This window comes from Salvia hispanica, chromosome 3, assembly GCF_023119035.1.
Source record: "Salvia hispanica cultivar TCC Black 2014 chromosome 3, UniMelb_Shisp_WGS_1.0, whole genome shotgun sequence".
In the NCBI taxonomy this organism is placed as follows: domain Eukaryota; kingdom Viridiplantae; phylum Streptophyta; class Magnoliopsida; order Lamiales; family Lamiaceae; genus Salvia; species Salvia hispanica.
Genome location: NC_062967.1, coordinates 29,436,124 through 29,462,123, shown reverse-complemented (window position 1 = coordinate 29,462,123; position 26,000 = coordinate 29,436,124). Strand labels below are relative to the sequence as shown.

Genomic DNA, 26,000 nt, shown 5'->3' with positions numbered 1-26,000 from the left:
ACTAGATTACTACTAGGTTATGGAGTATTTTTTATTTGTGGGGCTTTTGTTGCAAGAAAAAAAATGTTTGAATTTTGCAATTTTCATTTTGGGCATTAAATGGACGGTAGGATGAGCTTTCCCTCCAAATTGCCACGTCACTTTTAGCAGATATGGGTCACGCTTTTCTGTGTTGGATTCTAAACAAAGGCCCATATTATTTGGGCCTGAATAAATTTACTAAACTCGTGTAAAATAATACGGGGAATCGATATAGGAAGTATGTAACTTTGAATATAGAACAAAGAGAAATAAAAGTAAGTATTACTAGTAATTATTACTCTCATTTTATACAGGTTTATTTTATGTGTTCAGTGGAGAAAGTAGAGTAAATGAGGGAGAATAAACAAAGATAAATATATATATAGTTTTAATAATGTGTTATTTTAGTTGGGACAAATAAAAAAAATTGATTCATTTTCAGTGGAATAAAGGAAGTATTAAACATGTATTCTTGAGTGGAGAAAATTGTGAATCATGCGTAGAAATGATAAATAGGTTGATAGATTAAGGAAAACTAATTTTTGTAAACATATCAAAATTATAAATAAATTACTGTATTTTAAACGATGAAAGAAGTAAGTGAAAATGAATGTTACTGACATTATACTAAAAAGGAAAAACATTTAAAAATAAATAAATTAATCAATGTGGATTCAAACAAGTAAAATTTAATGGTCAATCCTCACCAAGGTGTCAATCCTATTTGGTATGCCTACTAATAGAGATTTAACAAGTAGAAAATACATATAGTCATGTTTCCAACTAGATATATAAACAATGGAAACATTAAATTATATAGAAGTTTCTTCAAATTCCGTATATAATAAATACTCCACTACATATGAAAAAAGAGATATTCTTTATTCTATTTATTTAAATAATTAATCATCATCACAATTATTGTCAAGTCAATTAATATGTAAATATACAAAAATGGTATACAAAAATGGTAACTTTATATCAGAAAATTATTTGTTTTATTTTAATATGAAACCATGGTGATATTTCATGTATTAACTATTATCAATTAACTTTGATAAGATTAAAATTTTTAATTGGGGATCACTATCACTTTTATTATATAGTTTTAGTTTTTTATAATTTTAAATTTAAATGTTATTTATGGAATTTTTGTTTATGGAACTTTTTGATGGTATATTGAAAAGGATAAAATGTACTAATATTAGTTTTTTAGATCATCTTATTGTACTAATATTAGTTTTTTAGATCATCTTATTATTATGAAGGGTATAAATTAAATTAATTATATGACTAATTATATAATGTAGTTTTCTAGATCATCTTATTATTATGAAGTGTATAAATTAAATTAATTATATGACTAATTATATAATGTAGTTTTTGTTTAATATTTTCCTTGCACATTGATTGTATGAATATTATATACAAATGCTATGTTAAATTATAAAAATAGTTAAATAATAATAAGATGATCTAAAAATTTATACTAGTACATTTTTATCCTTTTCAATATACAATCAAAAAATTCCATAAACAAAAATTCCATAAATAACATTTAAAATTATAAAAAAGTGAATCTACTATAATAAAAGTAATAGTGATCCCCAATTAAAAAATTTAATCTTATCAAAGTTAATTGATAATAGTTAATACATGAAATATCACCATGGTTTCATAATAAAATAAAACAAATAATGTGCTAATATAAAGTTACCATTTTTGTATATTTACGTATAAATTGACTTGACAATAATGAAACTTTCCATATAATTTAATGTTTCTATTGTTTATATATCTAGTTGGAAATATGACTATATGTATTTTCCACTTGTCAAATCTCTATTAGTAGGGCATACCAAATAAGATTGACACCTTGGTGAGGACCGACCACTAAATTTTTACTCGGATTCAAACAGAAGATGACAATTAAAACAGCGGCATTAGCCACTAGGATTAGGTGCACAAGCAAAAGCATGTAGTCTAATAGTACTACTTGTTTAATAATAGTGAAATTTAAATTAGTCGAAAATGCAAAATAGAAAAGAACAAAACAATGGTATAACGCCAGCTTTAAGTTATGTGTTTTTTTAGCATTAATAAGTGGAAACAGCTGTTAGTATCTTCCATTTTTGGCCTAATTATATTCATCAATTGGAATATTAATACTTTTTAAAAAAATAGCATTTTGTCTCTATTCATTATTATAAATATAAACACACAAATAAAGACATATTGGAACGTCATTGCTAAAGATCTGCATATTCATCTTTCAAATTTCTTAAAAGACTAACGAATAAAGCTATAAGTGAGGAAATATTATTATTTGTTACAAATGCCACATATAGAATTATTTATTCTAAAAAATATATTTATGATGTGAATGAACATAGCTGGCCATTTTATGAGCTGTATATAAACCCCCACAATTAGCTTCATCCCAACACCAAACTCCTCCTCACAACCCCTAAACACAGACACACACATATACCTTTGTGTGTGTGCATTTTTATATACCACATTTTTCTAAATACATTCAAATGGAGGCCATGAAAATGACTGTTGCTGCATACATGCTCGTTGTGTTGGTGGCGCTCTCATATAAAAGTCATGTTACAAACTAAAAAAGAAATAGAAGTGACATTTGATACAATTAAAACTATAATAACTACTCAATGGATTGATGTGAAGTGATAAAAAGAGATTCATTAATTGGGCAGCTTTTCTGGATTAAAAAATACCAACTAAATTTAGTGTAAATAAAAACCATGTTCCAAACCAAATGACAGCCCACCTGCAATTATCTAGCATGATTATGACACAAGGTAACAAACAACAACACAATCGAATCGTATCTTATTCCAACCACCACATGTCCCATAAAACAACTGTTTTTTATTCCAGTTCTCAATTTTGAAAAGGAAAGAGAGAAAGAGATAAGGAATAGCAGAAATCCACAAAGCAAAATTTTCACTCAGTATCAAAAGGCAATCCTCATAACAAGTAAACTAAAAAAAGCTCTGATCAGTCTCATGTGCCAATGGTACATAACTAAGTATAAATAAGGTTACAGACAGGTCCAAGAGATAAGCAAAACGGCAGTGAGACGATCCCGAACTCACTCAGTCAAAGCCTCAGAGTTGCTCCAGAGGCCCATCATGCTGGAAAAAGGCTTTACACAATCAGATCAGGAGCTTCTCGATGGCGTCCTGTTTCACAAACCAATCATACATGAATTAATATCTTGTCAAATAACAACAAATGTTCGTATAAAAGTATTCACAAATCACCTTCAGTTGCTGGATTTGAGATTTCAACTGACTTCCCTCGTTGCTTGTCACAGAACAGGCAATCACTGGTCTGGTGACTCCACACGCCCGACCAAGAGCTTGCTTGGATGGAACAAACACATACGGCACATTCTGCAATCATATAGTGCACATTAGTGTGTTTAGACATTCACCAAAAACTACTATGATCAACTACATCAAGAAAGTGCACTCAAAACTATCAGTTATACATCATCCTTTGGATACAATATCATCATTAGCAACTATAGAGCTAGCATAATGCAAAATAAAAAGAATCTCAGACGCATTACAATTATGTTCGGCACATAATTTAAACTGTTTTGGCCATAAACTGGATAAACATTTCCAAATTATTTTGAAGCTTTGATTGTGGCGTACTTCTTAATGCATAGCTCAACATACGAGCAAACAAATATCCTACTACATTCAGATGATTCAACTCATAGATATAGCCAGCAAGCCAAAACAATGATGCTACAAAAGTATAAATCAACCAATAAGTCAAAAGTGTAAAGATAAGAATAAAGTAACCAAACAAGAAAATCAAAATTAATCTTTATAACTACACATATATCAAAGGCTCTGCACTTCAGTAAACTCAATGCATCTCATCTTTCCACAGAATAATGGAACAATTACATTTTACTAAGCCAACACAACTAGATACCTTATCTTCGGCGAGAAGTGGAAGATGAAGAAGAATCTCAAGGGGCTCAGTATCAGCAGCCATCACAACAAACTCAGAAATCCCTCTGTTGAGAGTCTTTGTTGCTGCAAAACAACTCAGCATTGAAGCAACACCAAATCCCCAAAAAAAGTAACAAACAACAACAAAAACGTATAAAACCAGCCTACCTTCGTTAGCACCCTTTTTGAGCTGCTTGTAATTGGCAGCTTGCTGAACCAAATCGAGAATTGTCATGGAGAGCTGGCTATCCGCCAACGGATATGCTTTCGGATTCACAGCTTCAGCAGTCTACACAGAAACACACACACCGAGTTGAGCAACCATAAAACTCAAAATTGAGAAGCCGAAAACAAAGTATGAATGAATTATACCATGATGATGGCGGATAGCTTTCAAACTGCACCGATTGTGAACGCAAAGGATTCAACAGAAAAGATTTATAATAGAATTTTGAGAGTGCGCTGAAATGAATTAGGGTTTAGGGCGAGGGTATAAGAAGAATAGAAGATTATATAATGGAAATGGGCCTCGGCCCCAAATCAAACATGTTTATTATATGCATGTATAAAGCCCATATTTGTTCAACTTCTTAAATTTATTATAATTCTATTCTCAACTTTTCTTTTAAGGATCAATAATGGTTCCTCGTCTCCATATAATGTGTCCAGTGGTAGAGGAAAAACATTCACGGTAGTGCAAATCCAATGGCAGATTCAGATTAAATACGAGATTGACCTCCTCATAGTCGTGATGGTCTAACACCAATAACATATTCAGGCGGAGTACGAGGTTGTCTGACCCCATCCGACTCGAAAAACTCCATTACTAGTTTATTGAGAAGTGATTAGCATTTATTATAGGGTCAACATATTCTCTCTTCCAAATTTTATGGTTATTTTAAAATATATAGATTTAATTTCATTTGATTTTCTATAATTGGGCTCGGAAGTATGATAAAAAAATATTGACCATGTCCAAAGTTCTTGGCTTCGATTATGCATTTCACTCACTTTGCTTATATAGTAACTACTGCACAACAAGCACATATATTTGGTTGGGAGAGAGAGATCATCTTTCTCAAATAACTACATGATGATATACAATGGAGGAATATATTTTCGCAAAATTTACATGATACAAAAGGGTATATAGCCACTACATATATTAAGCATAAACAAAAAAGGGCAAAAAAGAAGAAAAAAGGAAGGAAAGAAAGGAGGAGACACACAAACAAGCTCTGGAAGTTTTCTTTTTCTTTTTCCCTTCATGTTTTGGGGGGTTAGGGGGAGACTGCTGATTATCACTTACTTCTTGCAGCCGGATACAACACAGGCAGTCTGAGATGATTGAGCTCACCTAGTCTCTCGACGTTAATACTCTTGATGAAGAAGATGTCTCGCCCAAGGATACAGACGCGAGGGATGACGCCCAGACCCGAGCATTTCTTGCCCTTTCATGGAAGTTCCTGGTTTTACAAATCTTCAGCTTGCTCAAAATTCTCCTCACATCAATAAGTTGGAGAGCATGACTAAGAAGCTGCCTCGACTCCCCCAAAATCCCCAGATTCAGATGAGGAATGCAGGCAACCCATAGTGCTGACAGATCGGACACAAATTCTGGAAAGAAATACAGAAATGCTCTCGAGAGAACAAATACTAGGGAAAGTAGGAGGTAAGGTTCGCTCAACAAGGTTTCTTTCAGAGATGCTCCATCCCAAACCTGAAAGGCTTCCTCATGGCGATGTGTTTCTTCAGCTATATCTACTACTTGATCTAGACCTGAAATAAATAAATATATTCAAGAAACTGAAAAAGAATGTGTTTCCCACTGAGAGTACTATCACAAAAATCTGAATACATACAAGAGATGATGATTTTGGATATGCAATACCTGTGGTTATTTTGTAGAAACTCACGAGTGACTGGACATCTTTGCTACCATGATGCCTAATCCGTGTTGTCTGATTCACTATCAGCAGTGACGGCACACTATGAATGCCATATCTAGAGAAAACACTGCACACAAATATAGGTTAGATTTTGATAAAAGCTGACATTTAATTAAAGAATAGAGGTTATAAACCTCCCAGTGGCCAGAGGTGCCTACAAGATTGTCTATGCTCATTAAAACTGCCAACAATGCATACCACAAGTCCACAAGACAACAATAGCTTAATTATGTCTAATGTCACCGGTCCCTATATTATCTTAAAGGAGCAAGCTCAATTAAAGTACTCTCTACCCCAAGATGTAGTTGGATGGTACGAGTGCCAAGCACTGATTTATAAGAAACCCGTTATTTGGGGTTCCAGTGGACGAAATGTACATGAAATGAACATAGATTAGATCAATAGAAATACCCACCTAGGCATGGCCGAAGATTGTTCGATCATCACATGTTTGATCTGAGGATACATGGAACTGAGTATAGAAAACCTAGGCTTGAAGATTCTTGAGAAAGGACACCAGGGGGCATAAAACAAAACGACCATATATTCATTCTTCCTAATGGAGGCGATAGCTTTATCAAGTGCTTCTCCATTCACCTTCACAAATATGTGGTTATCAATTAATGATGAATAAAATAAACCAACATAATCTTCTAGAAGTTGGCACATAAAAAGGAATAGAAATGGAAAAGTTTACTTGAAGCACTTCGCACATTGCTACTCACACACAGATCAATCCACAGATGTCATTCAATATCACTGAAATTAACATACTTTTGAATCAACATGCAATATACATACACTAAACGGAATATACAATCTTAGAGGATATGTGTTTGAGGTTTCTTAGGTCGTTCTATTTGTGATGTTCAAGTGGCAGCTTGAGACCCTGGACCAAGTGATCTATGCAACAGCTGATCCGAATGATAGGCGAATTAATAAGCCATTTAAGCTTCAAACACAATCCATAGTTCCCTTTTATCACGCTGTATCCTAGAATGCCAGATTACAATAACAGGATATTGAACAAACACCAATAGTCCAACACATATTACCAATATGTTCCCTTGATAGTTGATTTAGCACAAATCATCAAATCAAAGCTAAGAGAATTCCACTTATCATCTACAAGGAGATGCATAATTAGCAATTCAGGTAACCATGCTCTATAATCACACCTAAAAGTAAAGTTTTGTGACAGCAGGTAGAGAAATCAGAGCACCAAAAAGGTCCTCAAACAAAAACCTAAATTCCACAACAAACATGAACCCTAATTGTAAGGTAATCATATGATAATCAACAAGCTCAAAAACTATCCATGAACATCAACCAATTACAGAAAACTCCGAATCTTTGTAAGCTCGATTTCACCAAATACTACAATAAAACGAAAACAAATATCCAATATCTAAGCATACAGCACAAAATCATTCAATCAATCAATCAACCAAAAAAATTACCTGAATCGGTGAAGAAGTGAAGGGGTCGGTAAACGGGCACTGAGAATTGAGATCGTGAAGAAATGGTACGGAATCCAGCTGACAAATAGAGGAGGAGGAAGAATCCAAACGCAAGGAGGCTGCTGATTCCGCCATCACACACACCATCAACATTAATACGCATTTTCCCATCGAAATATCCATGGACAACATCAACAAGTTCCCGAATTCCCCCAAAATAAGAGATTGGAAAAAAAAAGAAAAGAAAACCTTAGAAATTAAGCTGGAAATGATGAGCCCCCAAAATCTAAGGATTCACCAATCTCTCTTCTCTTATTCCTCCTTTTTTATAAAGTTATTTTTTTTACTAGTTTATCGATTAATTTCATTTATCTTCTTGTGATTAATTAACAAATTCATGATATATTAGAGACATTAAAACATGTGCACGGAGTCGGAATATCATTCGACTTGAAATTGATCCAAGCTAGCTAGACTTTGATATATTTGAAATCAACTAATAAATTTTGATCCATTAGATTATTGGATGCAAATATTTTTATGCTCAAAGTAATTGAATGTGAAAAATAAGATATCCTGTAAAATTTTAACTAGTCCTAAAAGGAGTAAAATTTAGAGGCCAGCCTATATATAATGGCTGTAAATCTTCAATGTTTCTATTTTTGTAAGAAATAAAGTATATCTAATTACTTTTTGAGGGAACATCTTTTTTAGCGTTACTCAATTACTTTTTTTTATTAATCTTTCCTCTCATAACATAACACTTGCAACATCACGTTAATTACTTTTTTATTTCTTCGTTAACGTATGCAATCACTTTTTCTCTCTAAACATAACATATTAACTATACATAACAATCAAAATTTGATGTTTTTACATGATCTCGTGACTAAGATTCAAAAAATAACATCAACCAATGACAGAAAAAACACAGAAATGACAATCTCATGACTGAGAGATACAAACAAAATCAGCAACCAATAACCGGGAAACAAACAAATGACGATCTCATGACTGAAAGATAAAAGCAATGTCGTTAACCAATGACGGGACAGCGAACGATCTCATAGTTTAAGAAACCTGCCATGCCATGCCATGAAGAAATTGATATGGAAATGATGGTAAATAGTTGAAGAAAGCATAAGAAAGAGTTACATAGTACAGTACTATAAATCGAAAGCATTTCTGCAGCTGAGAATATGTATTGATTATTTAGTGAATAAAACCATCCCAAAATTCCAAATGAAGTGAAATGTAAAATTCCCAGCAGCTGGCAATCATATCCTAATCTCAACCAAATCCAGGTCAGTACAAAAATCTGATTGTCTGTTAATCTCAAAAATAATATTCCAAAATGGCCAAACATTATTCTGAATTCATAGCTCAAAAACCAGCTTCTCCACCTTGACTTACAGCCCAGCCTTCTTCTCGATTTTCTGGATTTGGTTCAAGAATATCCATGTCATCTGCAGCATCAAAAACCAACTTGTAACACTCCAAACGGAGGCCTAGACATAAAACAACTATTCGTTGTTCGATTAGAGTTTTGTCTATTTGTGTATGTAATTTCAGCTTATACTGCTGCGTATATTTCTGTATATGTATATAGTTTGATACTTTTGACAACTTGCTTTGTTACGTTCGCCTTTGTCATAAACTCAATTATATGAGTTAAAAATTTATAGTCCTAAGTATATTAAAAGTACTAGCATCTGTTAATTATAATTATACTAGAACGTGACATCACTTATTCGTTATTCTGATAATCGATTGAGGGGTATTATAGAACTAATGATATGTGTGTGTGAGAGAGAGAGGAGATTATACCATGACATGAGGAGCAATCCTGACACAATATACTGGAAATCCAGTGTAAAATTTGAAGGGTCCGCCTGCCTTCAACGTCTTCATGGCACAATCGAGAGAGCCCGTGTAAGGATACTTCCCTTGAGCATCGGGCTGCATTTTCTGAATTTGGGTTTTGACATAGTCGAAGGGCAAACTGCAGGCTGCAGCGAAGAAACCTGATACGGAACTAGCCCCTGAAGAAAGATCATGGAAAAGCTTCAGACTCTTGGCAAGATTCAGAAGCGAAGGAAAAAACGAGGTGTATCAGCAAAAAAGAGTATCCTACCAACAACTGTAGCAGCTTCACCAAGACCAAGATTGTCCTTGCAGAACTCCACACTTTGGTCGTACGAAGCAAGCATACCCATGTTGAGTGCCATAGCCCTCACCACAGTTGGACCGGCACCTTTCCACAGTGCTAGAACTCCTTCATCAGCAACAATACGGTAAAGGGCATGGAATGCATTAGTGTAATTCCTTCGTTGCGCGACAGGTAGTGTTGCATCAGCTTGCATACGAATGAGAGCCAAATCAGCAGGGCTGCCAAAACATGCTCCAATTGCTCCTGCGGTCAGTCCGCATAGAGCCTTCTGGTAAAGGGGCAACGGCTTCCCATCATTAGCCTCTATTGCTTTGTTTGTCAAAATCCTACGACACAAAATACAAGTTCGAGTAAGCAAATGCTATTGTGCAGTTATAGGTAAAGGGACATCGGGTATTGTTAAATGGTTCATTTGGTGAAAAAGTAACCATACATAAGGAACGTAAACATAACAAGATGTGAAAGAGCCAATAGTTTCCTAATCAACATGGTCATGATTCCATTGATCAACAAGGTCGAAAGCAAATACTTACCTAAATGACCCAAGACGAGCAGTTGTGTATGTTGCTTGTCTAAGAAGCCCAGCGGACAAACCCTGCAGAAACAAATAAAATTAACTAAAGGAGTCCAGTAGCAAACCAAATACGTCCGATAACGGCTAAATTCTCGTGGATCAGAAGAAGTGCGTTCTATCTTAAATCTATAACCATTGTGGCTAATACAGATGTACTTTTAACGTTGCAGTATTTTGACATAACTGCTCGTATTAAGAAAATCAGAATTTAAAGGAGAAGGGCTTAAAGATATCCGCGATCAAAACAGAGGTGGCGAAGGCAAAATGATTCAACCAAAATCAACGAGCCATAATACTCAGGCCATACTGATCTGTGGAGTAATAATAATGTCCCAAACATTCTCCAACATCATTTGGAGACTTATTGCTTATGAAAATCATTCAACCACCACTTATAAACAAATCTAAAATCAAAAGAAGCCCATACTTGGAAAGTGCAAAAGACAGTTTCAAACAATTCCATGGCTTGATCGGAAGCAGTATAATGCAAAATAAATGATTCCAATGAGTAGAGATAAGACAGGCAATGGCAGAAAAGTTTCTTTCACGATTTACTATAAACCAAATCAACCAAAGGCCAAATGTTAAGAACAATCCCATATGCTGAAAACCACCTCCAGACTACAAAGAACACGAACAAAGATAGCATAACAAACTGTAGCCAAACAAACCTTGTAAAAGGTACCACACCATTCAACCATCACTTGTAAACAAATCTAAAATAAAAAAGACGCCATACTTGGAAACTGCAAAAGACAGTTCCAATCAAATCCATGGCTTGATCGCGAGCGGTATAATGCGAGAAAAATGATTCCGATGAGTGAAGATAAGACAGGCAATGGCACTATTTTTTTTAAAAAAAGTTCTCTACTTCTTTCACAAATCAACCAAAGGCCAAATGTTTATAGCACAATCCCATATGCCGAAAACCACCTTCAGATTACAAAGACTATAAAAAGATATATATACAAACTCAATACAAACAAACCTTGTAAAAGGCACCGATACCGTCGTTTTTAAGCATATTTCTAGTCACCTCACCAGCTGATCCCTGGCCTAGCTGTATTCTCACCTGAAAAATGAAGAGCACAAAGATCAACATTCAATACACTTCAGCTGATACAAAACACAAATTAAAGGCATACAACATCATCCCAAAGCAGGGATTCCCAGATTCTCACAAACACAAATTGATCATTAGATCTAACAAAGCAAATCAAGAATTCACCTTCCAACCATATCACACTTGCTCATAACAAAAAAGTGAAAAACAACACATTCTCTAACCCCATAAACATCAAGAGGTTCATAACGCATGGCAGCAGCAATCCACAAAGACACCAATCCTTAACAAGATTAATAAAGGAAACCCATCTTACCTAATAAGATGATCCTTCAGCTGATACAAAACACAAGTTAGGGCATTCAATGTCATCCCAAATCAGCGATTCCCATATCCTCAGAAACATAGATTGATCATTAGATCTAACAAAGTCCATCAAGAATTCACATTCCAACCAGGAAACACTTACTCATCACAAAAAAATCAACACATTCTCTAAACCCATACCCCCATGAAAAACAAGAGATCTATAACCCATGACAGCGGGAAAAGAGAAAGATCACCAATCCTTAACAAGATTCAATTTTTAGATTCAAAAAAAGAAACCCATAAGACGTATCACCATCCCAAAACCCAGCAATCATCTATGAACAATACACGAGATCCCACAAAATCAAACAATATCTTTTAGCTAAGAGCTGCAATTTAGTAGATAGAGTAAGTATGCAAGTATGAAACACAAAATTGGATACCTTGATCATATCGATAGGCTGAATAACGCAGGTAGCGAGCATTCCAGATGCACCGCCATTAACAAAGGGCTTCACCGTAGGCCAAACCCCAGCTGTCTTGGGCTTCTCGGCGGCCATTTTTCTTTCTCTCTCAACCAAAAAAGAAGATGACTAGAGAGAGAAAGAGTGCAGTGAGGTGAAGTGGTGTGAAGTGAGAGACTATGCTAATTGCTAAGGGTTTTTATGGTTCCCTTTCCATTCAATATTCTCAATACTGCTTCTCCTATAATTTTGTGTTTTTTAATTAAAATAATATCCTTCCTTTCAATTCAATCTAATTCACATAATAATTATATTTTTTTAATTAACTAAAATTTAAAAAAAATTAAAATTTTATATTTATTTTAGAATACTTGATAAAATACTAGTACTAGTATCATAAAAATGAAAATGTGTGATGTGTATATTTGTTAATGTTCCTAACAATTGTAATTGTTGATGCATAGTTCTACTTTATTTTATCGAGAAAATTACTTTATCCTATTCGAGAATGAAAACTGGTTTAATTTCTTACATTTAATTGATCCGTTCCTTTTTTGCCTTTTGAAATGCATTAACAAAATAGCCATACACTTTTTTAAACTACTCATTTATTTCCACATTATCATTTTGCGAGTTAGTATGACTTTAGTTGCTTAAATTAGTCAATATTTTCAAAGAAAACCAATTTGATTACAACATACTCTTATTGACCTCGTAAAACAAATATCGGAATTCATCAAACTTAATATACTAGGCTCCAATAAAATAAGAGTAGCCCATATTATTCACCAAAATGTTTGAAATACTATCACTCACAACAAAGAGAGAGTGAATATATGCAACATATTTGTGGCTGCTTTGTGCAAAGAGGGAAGGATGGAAGAAGCAGAGCATATTTTGGCGATTATGAAACAAATGCATATCCAACCCAACATTGTCGCATACACTGCATTCATGAATGGTTATTGTATGCTAAGAAACATAGCACAAGCTGAAAATATTTTTCTATTGGCAGCTAGATCCGGCGTCGAGCCTAAATACTTTGATGAATGGATATTTCAGAATAGGGCGATGCGATGAAGTTTCACGTGTTTTTGACATGATTCGTGCCAAGGGGTTGGTTTCTTATAGAATATTGCTCCGGGCCTTATTTTGTGAAGGCCGATGCAAAGCAGGCTTGGATCTGTTCAAAGTGATGGAATCACTACAAGTGTCTCTTGATGTAAACATTTGTGATACTTGTTGGATGGTTTGTGTAGAGCTCATCGTGTTGGCGAAGCATTTTCCATATTGCAAACCATGGAAGAGAGACGCGTAGTTCCGGATATAGTAACATATAATATCCTCATCGATGGATTATGCAAAGATGATCAAGTTTTACAAGCAAAGGATATGTTTGACGAGCTTCCATCTAAAGGTTTGCATCCTGATGTTATAGCGTACGCTACTCTGATTGGTGCGCTATGCAAACAAGGGCAGAGCGACGAGTCTAAGGATTTGATGATGCAAATGGTAAGCGATGATTGTTTGCCGGATTCTGTGACGTACAATGTTTTTGTACAAGGTCTTCTCAAGTGGAACAAGATGGACAATGCAATTCCGATGTTGGAAGAGATGGATTCGAGGGGATTCAAACTCGACGTCGCCACTTTTTCGATGTTGATTGAACCGTAGTAATAGTGTTCTTTTTGATAAGGTCAAGAAACTTGTGCCAAAGGACCTCTTTTCTTGACTGAAAAAAGTGTGCACAAAAATGGAAAACAAAACATTTATACAAATACAATGTACACAAACAAACAATGGCCTATTTATACAACTTTAGCATCACTATACATAAATATAGATGAAACCTAACAACAACCATACAACTAAACCACCCAAAATGTTAAACAAGTCTCTAAATCTTACTCCAGAATTGAAGTAGTTGTGTTGAGATGATTCATTTTGTTCCTATCAAGCAAAACTGCAGCACCAGACACATAATTCAGCACAAACTATCATACAACTAGTTGGCAGCGATGCGATACGAAATTGAGGCAAATAATTACACTTGGAACATCGAGTCAATCGCCACCAAAGCACTGAAATCTCATATTTTTCGATCCAGGTTCCAGATTCTCGACTCCCCCTGGAGAAAGAGAGTAGACCAGTCGGTAAGTATATTAGTTATGAAACGGTGCACACCTCTAGAGTTCAGTGATGCACGCACCGTGAGGATGCACAAAGTCGTTAGTGTCGGTTGGTACGAAGGGAGGCCCACAGTAACTCTCCAGTAATTCTGATACAGACATACGAAGTTCACACAATTCGATTATATCCCAGAAGTCAAGATTTTGATGTTTTTATTTGTGTATGTGTGTGTTTGTGTGTGGAGAGGGAGAAATCAGACCAGAACCAGTTGTGAAATCAGCTTCCAGCTCGGGGAAACTATGCGCGAAAAATCCAAAGGCGGAAGTGTCTCCATCCATGAGAGTGTTGTTGAGATGCTGTGCGTTAGAATCTACGCTACTGAAAGATGACACGGACGCATCACCAATCCGAGGACGTGGATCCAGATAATTGCTAGGTGGACTAAAAGCGAAAGGCGAGCTACCAGCATAACCGGCTTCTGTCTTCACACATTTCCCGTTTATCATCTGAGACAGCTCTGAGTTCTGAGAAAGGAGCAGGTTTGGAGAAACGTCGATCTTTCTAGTATGAACAGGCCCATTGATAGCTCCTTGCATGCATGGTTGGATTGCTGATCCACAATTGTTGGACGTATTCGCCTGCTGCGTGTTCTCTGTTTTCACGAGTTGGGTATTTTGGGTATTCGAGATATGCTGTGCTGCAAGATAGAAATATTGGATATCAGAGAAAAACGAAAGTAAAAGTAGTTGAACGAACACAATGAAATATCATGTCTTACTTGGTGAGACGTGTGATCCGTTAGATGGAAGGTAAGGAGTGATTCGGTTTAAAGGGGCTCTACGCATCAGATCCGCCTGTTCGGAAAGCAAACGGTTGAATTCCAATATTTGTTCCTTCACCAACAACTTGAGATAATAAGCCTTGAAAAATTCTTGATTTTTATCTTCAAGCCTCTGCCAAACTGGAAACAAGCAGCAAGCAGGATTAACCGGATGGACATTCGAGCACAGTGATTCAACCAAGATGCCGATACAAAAATATAAGTTTTTCGAGCCCCATCAAGTCACTACTGCAACAAGTAGGGATAACTAATATAGTACTACTAGTATTTTATAAGAAATACACAAATTGATGCATCTTTCCAATACGAGATCACTATTGCTGATCGTTTCACAATCATCTCCCTACAATATATTCGTGGAGTTCGGAGAATTATAAAATACACTGATAGGTGCTAAAGATTGTGCAGTAATAATCAAAGACGAGACAGAAGCAGATAATCATACTCCACCTAATTCAGTCACACAAGGCTCGATGTTGCCCTGAACACTGAGAGCATTAACGACCTCTTTTTTATTCATGTAATGCTGAAGACACTGTTCAATACGATTTTGAACCTGAGATGAGAAACATACAATCCATCAGACGAATCCAGAGGCTCGTTGACATCAAAGCTGAACGGAATTGCTAAAACTACATCACAGCATTCATGAATAGCACACTTACATTATTTCTTCCTATTCATCAAATATGCAAACCAACCGTTCAAACTAATTCAATTCCAAAAGCTCACCAGTTGTATATCTTGAGTCGATAGTGTTCTGCCCTCCCCGCCATCCATTTCTCCGAATAGTGACCCCGGATGCAATCAGAGTACGAGTAAAAATATAAATCTTTCCGCAACACCTACGCTCCTGAATCACAGGCATGGGAAAAAGCACAAAGAAACAGAAACAGCTATAAGTCATGAAACTCGAACAGTTTTAAGCATCAGAAAAGGCAGAATACCAATTATGAATAAGAATATAGTGCTTCTATCAAAGTTTGCCATTTTTTCTTATTATTGAATTATTGAACCACAAAAGAAGAATGAAAAGGGAAACCTTGAACATTCCTACTACTATTCTAGGTTCAGAAAATAATATAAATTGAACAAAAATATATCTTTATTCTGCACTCTACTTCTCCTTTTTCTATTCCATTTATGGTTTGTCGGTTTCACAATTTGACCAAAAACAATACAAATTTGGAAGAAACTCAAAATTTAACTAAATCCCACAATCCCTGTTCATACAATACTTGATTTTTCTATCATTCAATAATTTTTACAGAAAAGGTTCATGGCTTGAGAATCAACAGCATCATTTAAACCAAGACAAATAGAAGATAACACAAAGAAAACAGCTAATTTGATGATGATTCATACAGAATATGTTATACAAATGGAAACAAAACACAAACAAACCCTATTTAATGCAAGCAGCATACCAGACAACAATCAAGCACAGATTTTTAAAAAAAAAGTAAAATTGAGCAAAATCATGGCAATAAATGAACTGGGCTGCACCTTTTCTTCACTTTCTGAAATTAATTAAGCAATGAATTGATTATACCTGTAGTTAATGAAGGGGGTGAGCAGAAGGGAAAAAGAAAGCAAATAAGAGTAAAAATACAATCTTTTTTTTTGTAGGAATGAACTGAATAATTTGTACAGAAACAGGGAGAAATGAGAGGTGAAGAAGTTGTTTGAGGTTAGTAGTTTGTATAAAGAGAATTTGATTCAAATGTTTGGTCTTTTTATTGTAGAAAGGGAAAGCTATGGAGATGACGTGGCTACACCCATTACATGTTCTTCTTTCTGCTTTTCTCTAGTGTAATTCCACTCTCTTCCTCCATCTCATTTCTCTCAATAATTATTCCAACTATATAGGAGATGATACACATTTGGGATTATATGCAATTAACATGAAATCTTGTGTTTTTAGGTAGTGTTATGTTATTCTTTTTCAAAATAAGTGAATTTGGATCAATCTAACATTGCTAGCACATGTATAACTACGCTATCATCGAATACATTTAACAAGCATTGAATATTGAAACAAAATCAAACAGAAAACTCATTGCCTACAAAAAGGCTAAAAAAGGAGATATTGTCCACAATAAGTGAAACAATACATTTGTCACCTTGTTTCCCTTTTTTGTTGTGTTTCCTACTCCACATGAATAGTCCATTATAGTCATGAATAGTAAATACAAAAATAAATACTAACTTCAAGAAGAAGGATGTGTGTTTCTTTTGCTTACCAGTCTTGTTTTGTTATTAACATAACTAAGTCATGTAAGAACGGCTATCTTGTGCTTATCAAGAAAAGGCCAAATTAATAAGTTCATGCAAGTAAATAAAATGGGCTTTCCGAGAAGGAACTACAAACTACTGATCTAAAAGGAATTCTTGAAAGATTTGATCTTTAACAGAATATTTGGCACAGAGTTGGAAAATCCCAGGAAGGATCACTGCACTCATTCATCAGTTCGAAATCCGAAAACTGCCCCTCATTCTCTCCCTTTTGGAAATAGAAACCTTCTTGTTGATGATGATCCATCACATATGCAGAAGCTTGATCCAAGTAGCTGCAACGAGGCGCTTCATTTCCTCCCACGAAGCAGCTCGAACGTGGCTTGTTCGCATCCTCGAAGTATGGTGGGTTCAAGACACTAATGTTGTTGTCACTACAAGTAGGATTAGTACTACTAGTAGAAGAAACAGTGTGTGTTTTTTGATTGTTGGTTAGGCCTTTCTTCTGGTTGAAAAGGTTTCTTATTTTCAAAGAGAGCGCAGGGTTGCAGGGAATGCTGTTGAAGAAGTTGGTCCTCGCATTTGAGCCACGAAGGAGGCAGGCCGCCTCATCATAGGCTCGAGCAGCCTCTTCAGCCGTGTCAAATGTCCCCAGCCACATCCTGATCTTTTGACTTGTGTTCTTGATCTCTGCGACCCATTTGCCCGAGGGCCTCTGTCTCACGCCCACGAACTTGCTTCTGGTGGTGTGACGACCTCGTGACTTGGAGGCTCCATGGTTGTTGTCCATGTCTTAGGATTGTTGAGGAGAAAGAGAAGTATGTTGGTCTTATACAAGGTGTTGGATTGTCCCATTTACTTGTCTTGTGTGGTTGGTTGCCTGATTTTTCAATGAAGATGTTTTGTCATTAGTCCTAAGCATGACAGGCTTTATCTTGTAATGAATGTTGATGGAAAATGATCGAGATTTGATAAGTTTAAGGATTATGAGTGAATGAAAGTACAAGCTTAGTAGTACTATTAGAATTTGGACATAGATTATGACGGTCAAATTGTCGAATGCTAGATGAACAAAAGTCAATTGTATCATTGTGTTGAACAGATTACAAAATGGGAGACTTGTATAAATAGTTTGACAGATCAAAATCCACTGGACATATACCACGATCGAAATCCAAAAACTATAAATCACCAACAAAATTACAAAAAATACCAATAAAGCAAATGGCCATGTATAACCAAATAACAGAGCAAATAGCCATATGTATAACCAAATCCTTGTATGACTTTAAAAACAACATGATGGGACCAAAACTGCGACAGATTTTGCCTCTCCGACAAAACCCCAACTGCACGATCGAACCAAACAAAACCACAACGGACCTCTTTGGTCGGAGGACCTCCATCATCCCCAACCAACCTTCACTGCAGAGAGAAGGAAAGCTCATTTTTTTCCTTTCACGATAGACAACTGCTTTTTACACATTATACAAGATAAGTCTACATTTGCTAGCAAAACGCATCCAAGCTCAGCCAACCCATCAAACAGGTTGGCGCACAAACCATTTGCAGATGAATGCTGCGGCATCTCTCATCTGAAAGAATCGAGGAACAATATACGAATGAGATAAATACAGAGGAGAAGAGGAGGAGCTGCTGCCCTTTCTCAGCTATGACCACTATGATGGCAGAATAGACTGCAGTGCAAGCTGTTGCTGAGGCTGTAAGGACGACCATGTTGAGGCAAGGGTCGATGGAGGCAGTGTATGCTGTAGTTGTCTCAACAAATTAATCATTCGATTAGCTGTTTGCTCTGTGGCGAGATCTTTGCCTTCACAGATAACCTGTAATCGAAAGAATGTCTCAATACTGAAAATAGCAAAGTGGTAAAGATTTAGATTGTACGAAACTAACCTCAGCAAATACAGAAACAATTTTAGGAAGATACTGGTTGTTGGGACCCAAAACTTCCGCATCAGATCTGTCACAGCGAGACAAGATTGTCAAATGTTTAATTGAAGAAGAAGTTGGGGCAGAATAATGTAAGCTGCTCACCTCTCGACCATTGAACAAAGCTGGTCGTGAACAACTTTTGCTTCGATGAGATCATTTTTAATTGGCAAGCAATTCAGCCAGGCAGGAATTACCTGTAATACAACCAACCATTAGAAGTGGGGCCTTAATCAAATATCCTGAAAACACTACACATAGCAGAACCAACTGAGCACTTCATAGTCAAGATAGGATCTCTATATCTAATCTTTATAATTCATGAAACAAATAACCAACTGAGCAAATACCTGAGCTGAATCAATGCTGTCACGATGGAATTGGCATATCTTTCCCAGAGCCGAGACAGCATTATCATATGCCATCACATTTTCCGGCTGTGAAGCATTGGGATGCCGAATAACAACATTTAGCCTTGAAAGAGCCTCTGAACAAAGTAATAGCCGAATTCAGCATAATATGTCAAGAAGAATATGTGTATTCTATAAGCACGTGCGCAAGTACATCTTACCTCCAACAAGAGGTTTGAACACAGAACCACCAAACTCGGCACACACACCAAGCCCATATACAGCAGCCTGAGAATAACAGTGAGGCAACTCAGAGATGCACATGTTACATAATTGACATCGTTATAAATTTGACTATTTAAGATGTAAGCAAACCTGGCGAACATCTGCATTTTCATCATTACATGCTTCTAACAGGAAAGGAAGATATGTATCATAATACCTGATCCAAATAAACAGAAATACATAAGAAATTAAACAGCTTCAACCAAATCCAAAATCTATGGCATCAGTACATACTTGAGAGCTGCTTCACGGCACTGTTCAGCCACATCATCAAATATGCAAATGGCAATTCTTCTCTCTTCAGCTGTCTTATCCTTACCCTGCCATGAAAGGGGGCAAGGCAAACTTAGAAAAAAAGGAAACACACACATAAAATAGATGGAGATGGACTACTAGTACTGTTAAAATTATCTTCCTCAATTCCTTAAGATCCTCTTCAACAAGAGTAAGCCATATACATAGAAAAGGAGGTCACGGCGACACATGTAAAAAATGAGACGTACCCACATCGGCATCAAATATGAGGACAATTCTTCGAAGAAAGGCAAGAAGGAGGCCTTAAATGTTTTAATCAGGGTTCCCAAAATTTCTCCAACCTGAACCACCAAACAAAAAAATATAAACGTTCAGTTAGGAGTATTAACATTTAACAACTAGGGAAGAGCTAAGCGGAGAGCAGAAAATGACTAACTTGGTCAAACACTTCTTCTTCTTGCTCGTTTTCCTCTTTTAGCAATTCTCCTTCCTCAGCATCAAAGTCTTCAGCCTTGGCTCTCTCCGACCTCTCTCTTTTTCTACTTGAGCTAGCTGTAAGCACCTGTTTTATCTCTTCAACGATGCTTCTAACCTGACCCTCATCTAAAAGCAGTCCAGCAACCTGAGAGGAGGAGAAGGCATAGTCAAATGTCAAATGGTTGTGTAGAACAATAAAATACATTTGCTGGTGGTATACTACATAAGTAAATGAAAATTCAGAGCATGAGTAAACAATTGACATAGCCATTCAAGCGTAAAGCTTATACCAAATGAAATCAATAAGGTAAGATAAATCAGCTACAGTCAATAACGAGTGAACAGGTTTCCAAATATCTCGTCTAAATCAGAGCCCCAAACTGCAGTGAGGCTTCTAAATATGTGTGCCGAAGCAGAAAATCTAGTAGCCAATTTAAACATGACATGAAAATGCTTAAGCGGAAAATATACTGCTACAGCTGATGAAAGATATACACATTAAAGTAAATAAACAGAAGGAAAAGATACTAACTACTCTCTGGCAACTAATCACTTTGAGGAGTTCAGGCCTCAGCCCAAAGAAAAAAACCAGAAGTTCACAGCATAGACAGAAACCCACTGAAGATGTGAAACCTAGATACAATAAACTTGCTCACTCACAGTCTCCTTTGTAATTGTGTAACAAACATAGAAGATGGATTATTTTTGTCATGCATCTATATTAGAGCTTTTAGCAAGCATACAATAAGGGACAGAAACAGTTAAACATCAAATATGAGCCAACTAGTTATGTTGGCCCAATAATTATTTATGTTCCAGCAATTTCAACAGTATATTTAATTGGTTATAAGTACCCACCTGGACACATTCATTCAGCGCGTCCAGCATATTTGCACATATCTCTGTATCAGGTTCCTGCATGATATAAAATAGCCTTATGTAACATCACATCTATCAAGCATTGCAACCAAAATTAGTTTCTTCACACAAGGAGGCAAGTCGGCACCTTATGTAGAGCTTCTACTAAGGCAGGAATAATGTAGTCAGACAACTGCTTAACATATTGCTCGTTACGGCCCTGAGCGATACCCTTCTCCACAGCCAATTTTGCAGATCGCAATAACTCCGGCATTGCTAGAAATGAATATCAAACATTCTTGAACATGCAGAGCATTTGTATACAGCAAGAATCACAAAATTAAGCAAGCCTATATTACCTGAAACAGCAGCTTTCCTGACTTCTTCGTGGAAATAAAATTTCAAAAGGGGAACCAAAATTGGCGCAACCTAAACCAAATATGATGAAGTGTGACAATCTGAAACAGTTCCAACTATCATATACAAAGCCAAATCCAATGTACATTCACCAACCTGATCAATCCATGGGTAGAAACCTTCCTTTAACTCATCAGCGTAGCAACACAGCATGTTACAAGCAGTGGCCTTCTCTTCGAGGACACTTGTTTTAATTCCTATTCTTTTGTCGCCGAGGGTGATGGTCTCCATGCTGGAATATAGTAAAAGGGTTGATTAAGAAATTGGTGCTAAGCAAAAATGACAAATCTATGCAGGGTGAGTTTAGAATGTTGACCCATTAGTATAGAGTATCAGCAAGAAATAGAACAGAGTATGATCAAATACATCAAAGTGGCTGGATTGGGTGTTCACTTTTAAACTTAAAGTGTCACTAAACATCCATATCAGTACAAAATTAAAGGACAAAAAAAAGAAAAGAATGGCCATTGCAGAAACAAGGAATGTATGAACGAAGGAAACCTTTCATCATCAGATTCATCAATTTCATTGTCGGAATCAGCAGATGTGATGGTCACATCAGGCTTTAGCTGGGCAGATTGAAGCAAAGGAGGCATGACTACGCTCATGTAAGGTAAGAAATCCTGTCCCAAGCACTTGCAAAGTCTGGCCCATGCCTACAGCAGAAAAGAAGGTAATAGTTACAGAAAATATAAAGAAGCATACAAAAACATTCAAGGTCATTCGCATTCGGGGGAACGTGGCATACTTGTAACATGTAACTAGTAGTGGGATCATCTGTCTCCAATTGTGAGCCTTGCAATGACATAAGAACATCCATTACCTTGAAATAGAAAACTGAGGGTTATTGATATGAAAGTGGCAATTGAGTTTCCAAGTCATTATAACATAGATTATAGTGCATAGGAATTAGGAAGAAAGAACAGAAGTAAGGAACCATCCAAAAATAAAAATGCCAGAACTATGTCACTGGTTCTTCACCTGCTTAGCATCCTCCTTGAATATGTCCTTTCCAACAGCCATCCCAACCAAGCTGATGCACTCCATGGCTTTGGCACGAAGCATGCGGTTAGACTTGTCCGTTGCATTGACCAATATAGTTTTCAGGTAAGGCATAACTGCTTCATAGTATTTCTTGAAAAGTTCCTGCCAGAACATCAAGTGATTAAGCATTCAAGTAGAGAAACCATAAACCATTACTAACTTACTGAAATCAATACAAGACTGCCATACCTGTGATGAATCTGCAACTGAAGCCAATGCAGTTAAGGCACCCTCCTGCACCATTTGTTTTGAATTCTGCAATTTATAGAACATAACTGGTTTAGATTATCACATATGCACTTGGACAGCAATAAATTATGTAATTTGTTTAGCATATCTTTTCCTCAGCTATTTGCACCTGTAGCAACACAAGAAGCTTGTGCACTATCCCATCCAAGTAAGGTGTCAAAATTTCTGGAGTGCAGTTTTCACTGAAGTTGAGAACAGCTGAGGCTGCATGTGCCTGTACTCGGGGACTTTGGATATCGTCCATAGATGCAGCTAATGCTGGCAACACTCGCTGATGGTACTGAACTTGCAAGTCTGGACCCAAATCAGTTGACAACTGGCCAATTGCATTTATGGCGGCCCATCTCACACGAGGATGGGGATGTTGGAAAGAATTCAGGACCATGTTCACCACTTGCTCAAGATTCTTAATCATTACCTATAGAAATAGATAACACAGGGAAATCTGTCAACCAAAGAAGTTACAAAACTAGGCCAGCAAAATTAAAGCCCTAGTCAAGCCAGTAATTAACAAATACAGCAAACATTTTTCCAAATTGTACCAATTAAAATGTTAATCAACAGATAAAAAGGCAAAGATGAGCAACTATCACCATGCACCATCAATGAACAAGACAGTCAACCAGATCAAGTCCCACTAAAAATGCAAAAACTAAAATATGAGCATGCATTGCTTTCCTGCCATAATCCGTGATGGAAGCATAAAAAATACCCTAAACTGCTATAAGTCAAATACTACATTAGTTATATAGCACCCAATACATTTTTGAGCATAACAGTCAATAGCCAAAGACCGAACAACCCAGGTCCCAGAGAACACTTAAATGGTTCAAAAGCAAGAAAAAAGCAACTCTCCGAGCTAACAATAATTACTACCTACACTCCTAGTCCTAAGTCCTAAGTAAGAAGTGTTGCAAGGATATTAACATAAAACAGACATCAGTGAGTTCGAGTGACACAAAAGTGCCCACATATATGAAATGTTCACCATATTTATACCTTGGAACAACCCTCAGCAATCTGTGCAAGGGCAATGAGAGCAGCATGATGCTTTTGCCACTCGGGAGCAGATAGGTAAGCCGGCAACTGCTCAGACGCCACAGGAACAATAGTGTTCCCACCAAGTGAGATTGCCAGCCTATCCAAACACTCCTGCCCAACGCTGTAATTACTTGTCTCGCCTGCGTCCTCATCCTTAGTCTCTGCACTGTGCCACGCCGGATCATCCTCCACATCCGTAAGCATCTTCATCAAGATAGAAAACGTCCTGCTAATGAACTGGGGCAGCTTCCGCATCATCCCAGGTGCTCTCTCTCGTGCTTCCGCAAGCGTAATCACAAATTCAATAGCCAAATGTCGCGTCCCTTCCTCCAAGCTCTCTGCCTCTGCTATCTGCAGCATCGACCCAACCACATCGACAATCTGCCTGCGCAGGAACCGCGGCTCCGTTCCAGCCAATTCAATCAGCAGCTCCAAAGCCTCCTGCGCGGTGGCTTCCTGCCCCGAGTTCAGAGCCTCAGTCAACGTCCTCATCATCGCAGGAAGTAAATCCTGGAACCTATCCCGATCATTTGAGCTAGATAAGCACTGGATAAAATTGATAACCGCGCTCAAAGCAGCAATCTTCACATCCGGATTGGGGGAACTATTGAGCACATTCAGAAACACCGTGTGCAAATCAGTGATATACGGAATCAGCGTTTCCCCGATAAATTGAGCCAATTGAGAGAACATCAGGAACGCGGATTCCTGCAATTTGGGCGACGTAGCAGTCACACATTGGAACATAAAGGGCAAAATCTCTGGCCACTGATTGTCGGGGATAAGCGATGAAGCGAGCTCGGAAACGGTGTCGCACAGCTTCTTAATGATCGATTTCGACTCCTCATTCTGGATAGCTGAAAGGAGGATGTTCTTCACCGCGGAGCGAGTGGACTCGGTGAGGTGCGGCCAGATGAATGATTCATCCCGAGTCAACTGCTTCCGGAGGAGGATTGCCGCCATGGCCCGCGACTCGAGGTGGACGGAGGACGAGAGCAGGTGAGCGAGCTTGAGCGCGAGCGAGTTAGGATCGTTCTGCTTCAGCAAATTGAAGATCGACTCAGCTTGCGACCGCTGCTCGTTGGCCGATGACATCAAATGCGAGATTAGGGTTTCAAATGGCGCCGGGTCCGGCCCCAGAACCGCCATCAGCTGCGCCTGCTGGAGCTGAGTCGCCTCCGCATCCATCGCGTCGATTCAGCAATTAGGGTTTGCTTTCGCTCTTTCAATTCCCTCGCGATATCTCCCTCGCAAAGATGGCGCTCTGCTATGTCGACAAGATAACCTCTCTCTTTCTCTGTCTCTCTCTAGAGCTTCACTCTCTATCTCACACACAGAGACCACGCACTGGAGGTGAATCTATAAATCTATCTGTATATATCTACACAGACGGAACGAGGGAGGGAATGTACAACTACGCGAAGCGTGGAGTACAAGTTTCCGAAGCCGAGTGAACTGGAGGGAAAATAAGGGGTGTGATAATGATGATGCTGGGGTTTCTTAAGACTAAAGTGGGCTTTGAATTATGATTTGCTGTTAATTAGGTGGAATCCAAATAAATAATACTACTAATAAGAAAAATAGTAGGAGTATTATTTTGTTGCTATTTTAATTATTGAATGGGGAATAATTGCTTCTATTTTGGATCATTTTTATACTACTATTGATATTGATTATTGAATGTGGGATATGATTGTAAAGATGGTTTGAGAATAAAAATAATGGAAGTTGTACATAAATTTTACTTAATATTGCAATAATTGCAATTTATACTTTTTGCCTAAGACTTGTCCTTTCATATGATTTATGTAAGAGCTATTAGTAGTATGTTATATTACTTCATCTCTTTGCATAGGTAAA

The 26,000-nt window shown here is 37.0% G+C and overlaps 6 protein-coding genes and 1 pseudogene across 7 annotated transcripts; 1 reads left to right on the top strand and 6 right to left on the bottom strand.

Moving 5' to 3' along the window:
* Positions 1 to 2,972: 2,972 nt before the first annotated feature.
* Positions 2,973 to 4,544, bottom strand: LOC125214182 (NHP2-like protein 1). The gene is made up of 5 exons (XM_048115087.1): positions 4,392 to 4,544; positions 4,188 to 4,308; positions 4,000 to 4,103; positions 3,312 to 3,443; positions 2,973 to 3,230 (listed from the first exon to the last, which is right to left on the bottom strand). Exons 1-5 carry the CDS (start codon positions 4,392 to 4,394, stop codon positions 3,204 to 3,206), a joined length of 387 nt encoding a protein of 128 aa, XP_047971044.1. The 5' UTR covers positions 4,395 to 4,544; the 3' UTR covers positions 2,973 to 3,203.
* Positions 4,545 to 5,113: 569 nt separating this feature from the next.
* Positions 5,114 to 7,739, bottom strand: LOC125214181 (5'-adenylylsulfate reductase-like 5). The gene is made up of 4 exons (XM_048115085.1): positions 7,429 to 7,739; positions 6,384 to 6,565; positions 5,911 to 6,035; positions 5,114 to 5,798 (listed from the first exon to the last, which is right to left on the bottom strand). Exons 1-4 carry the CDS (start codon positions 7,618 to 7,620, stop codon positions 5,377 to 5,379), a joined length of 921 nt encoding a protein of 306 aa, XP_047971042.1. The 5' UTR covers positions 7,621 to 7,739; the 3' UTR covers positions 5,114 to 5,376.
* Positions 7,740 to 8,597: 858 nt separating this feature from the next.
* On the bottom strand, positions 8,598 to 12,191 carry LOC125215290 (mitochondrial dicarboxylate/tricarboxylate transporter DTC). Its single transcript, XM_048116665.1, has 6 exons — positions 11,988 to 12,191; positions 11,161 to 11,244; positions 10,132 to 10,193; positions 9,563 to 9,924; positions 9,256 to 9,470; positions 8,598 to 8,894 (listed from the first exon to the last, which is right to left on the bottom strand). Exons 1-6 carry the CDS (start codon positions 12,102 to 12,104, stop codon positions 8,838 to 8,840), a joined length of 897 nt encoding a protein of 298 aa, XP_047972622.1. The 5' UTR covers positions 12,105 to 12,191; the 3' UTR covers positions 8,598 to 8,837.
* Positions 12,192 to 12,516: 325 nt separating this feature from the next.
* On the top strand, positions 12,517 to 13,740 carry LOC125209798 (annotated as a pseudogene).
* A 22-nt stretch (positions 13,741 to 13,762) lies between these two features.
* LOC125211974 lies at positions 13,763 to 16,779 on the bottom strand. 2 transcript variants are annotated; one of them, XM_048111950.1, is made up of 8 exons: positions 16,486 to 16,779; positions 15,712 to 15,832; positions 15,430 to 15,535; positions 14,917 to 15,099; positions 14,398 to 14,835; positions 14,218 to 14,286; positions 14,057 to 14,136; positions 13,763 to 13,971 (listed from the first exon to the last, which is right to left on the bottom strand). In XM_048111950.1, the coding sequence occupies exons 2-7, from the start codon at positions 15,757 to 15,759 to the stop codon at positions 14,072 to 14,074; spliced, it is 909 nt and encodes a 302-aa protein (XP_047967907.1). In that variant the 5' UTR covers positions 15,760 to 15,832; positions 16,486 to 16,779; the 3' UTR covers positions 13,763 to 13,971; positions 14,057 to 14,071. The 2 variants fall into 2 exon arrangements, with proteins under 2 accessions (XP_047967907.1, XP_047967906.1); XM_048111949.1 differs by having other exon boundaries at positions 16,532 to 16,779.
* Positions 16,780 to 17,273: 494 nt separating this feature from the next.
* Positions 17,274 to 18,207, bottom strand: LOC125212856 (ethylene-responsive transcription factor RAP2-11-like). Its single transcript, XM_048113133.1, has one exon. It carries the CDS (start codon positions 18,002 to 18,004, stop codon positions 17,387 to 17,389), a length of 618 nt encoding a protein of 205 aa, XP_047969090.1. The 5' UTR covers positions 18,005 to 18,207; the 3' UTR covers positions 17,274 to 17,386.
* A 74-nt stretch (positions 18,208 to 18,281) lies between these two features.
* LOC125212855 (importin-5-like) lies at positions 18,282 to 25,588 on the bottom strand. The gene is made up of 19 exons (XM_048113132.1): positions 24,099 to 25,588; positions 23,209 to 23,517; positions 23,040 to 23,105; positions 22,788 to 22,952; positions 22,555 to 22,629; positions 22,308 to 22,462; positions 21,903 to 22,038; positions 21,749 to 21,818; positions 21,538 to 21,665; positions 21,390 to 21,446; positions 20,491 to 20,676; positions 20,303 to 20,395; positions 20,034 to 20,119; positions 19,890 to 19,956; positions 19,736 to 19,802; positions 19,515 to 19,651; positions 19,270 to 19,361; positions 19,129 to 19,195; positions 18,282 to 19,058 (listed from the first exon to the last, which is right to left on the bottom strand). The coding sequence occupies exons 1-19, from the start codon at positions 25,326 to 25,328 to the stop codon at positions 18,894 to 18,896; spliced, it is 3,351 nt and encodes a 1,116-aa protein (XP_047969089.1). The 5' UTR covers positions 25,329 to 25,588; the 3' UTR covers positions 18,282 to 18,893.
* Positions 25,589 to 26,000: the final 412 nt, after the last annotated feature.

What these genes read in the sequence shown, in the direction of transcription:
- LOC125212855 (XM_048113132.1), bottom strand. Translation starts at nt 25,328, where the DNA reads ATGGATGCGGAGGCGACTCAGCTCCAGCAGGCGCAGCTGATGGCGGTT. An exon ending in AGCTTCTTGTGTTGCTACAG is followed by an intron (nt 23,106 to 23,208) that starts GTGCAAATAGCT and finishes TATAAATTGCAG; the next exon opens with AATTCAAAACAAATGGTGCA. An exon ending in AAGAAGAAGTGTTTGACCAA is followed by an intron (nt 20,396 to 20,490) that starts GTTAGTCATTTT and finishes TTGGTGGTTCAG; the next exon opens with GTTGGAGAAATTTTGGGAAC.
- LOC125211974 (XM_048111950.1), bottom strand. Translation starts at nt 15,759, where the DNA reads ATGGATGGCGGGGAGGGCAGAACACTATCGACTCAAGATATACAACTG. An exon ending in GCCTTGTGTGACTGAATTAG is followed by an intron (nt 15,100 to 15,429) that starts GTGGAGTATGAT and finishes GCTTGTTTCCAG; the next exon opens with TTTGGCAGAGGCTTGAAGAT. An exon ending in CGACTTTGTGCATCCTCACG is followed by an intron (nt 14,137 to 14,217) that starts GTGCGTGCATCA and finishes CTCTTTCTCCAG; the next exon opens with GGGGAGTCGAGAATCTGGAA.
- LOC125214181 (XM_048115085.1), bottom strand. Translation starts at nt 7,620, where the DNA reads ATGTTGTCCATGGATATTTCGATGGGAAAATGCGTATTAATGTTGATG. An exon ending in TCACTTCTTCACCGATTCAG is followed by an intron (nt 6,566 to 7,428) that starts GTAATTTTTTTG and finishes ATATTTGTGAAG; the next exon opens with GTGAATGGAGAAGCACTTGA. An exon ending in CAATCTTCGGCCATGCCTAG is followed by an intron (nt 6,036 to 6,383) that starts GTGGGTATTTCT and finishes ATTTGTGTGCAG; the next exon opens with TGTTTTCTCTAGATATGGCA.
- LOC125215290 (XM_048116665.1), bottom strand. Translation starts at nt 12,104, where the DNA reads ATGGCCGCCGAGAAGCCCAAGACAGCTGGGGTTTGGCCTACGGTGAAG. An exon ending in AGCCTATCGATATGATCAAG is followed by an intron (nt 11,245 to 11,987) that starts GTATCCAATTTT and finishes TTCATTTTTCAG; the next exon opens with GTGAGAATACAGCTAGGCCA. An exon ending in GGATTGCTCCTCATGTCATG is followed by an intron (nt 8,895 to 9,255) that starts GTATAATCTCCT and finishes TTGATGCTGCAG; the next exon opens with ATGACATGGATATTCTTGAA.
- LOC125214182 (XM_048115087.1), bottom strand. An exon ending in CACTTCTCGCCGAAGATAAG is followed by an intron (nt 3,444 to 3,999) that starts GTATCTAGTTGT and finishes ATATGATTGCAG; the next exon opens with AATGTGCCGTATGTGTTTGT. An exon ending in CTCAAATCCAGCAACTGAAG is followed by an intron (nt 3,231 to 3,311) that starts GTGATTTGTGAA and finishes TTTGTGAAACAG; the next exon opens with GACGCCATCGAGAAGCTCCT.
- LOC125212856 (XM_048113133.1), bottom strand. Translation starts at nt 18,004, where the DNA reads ATGGACAACAACCATGGAGCCTCCAAGTCACGAGGTCGTCACACCACC.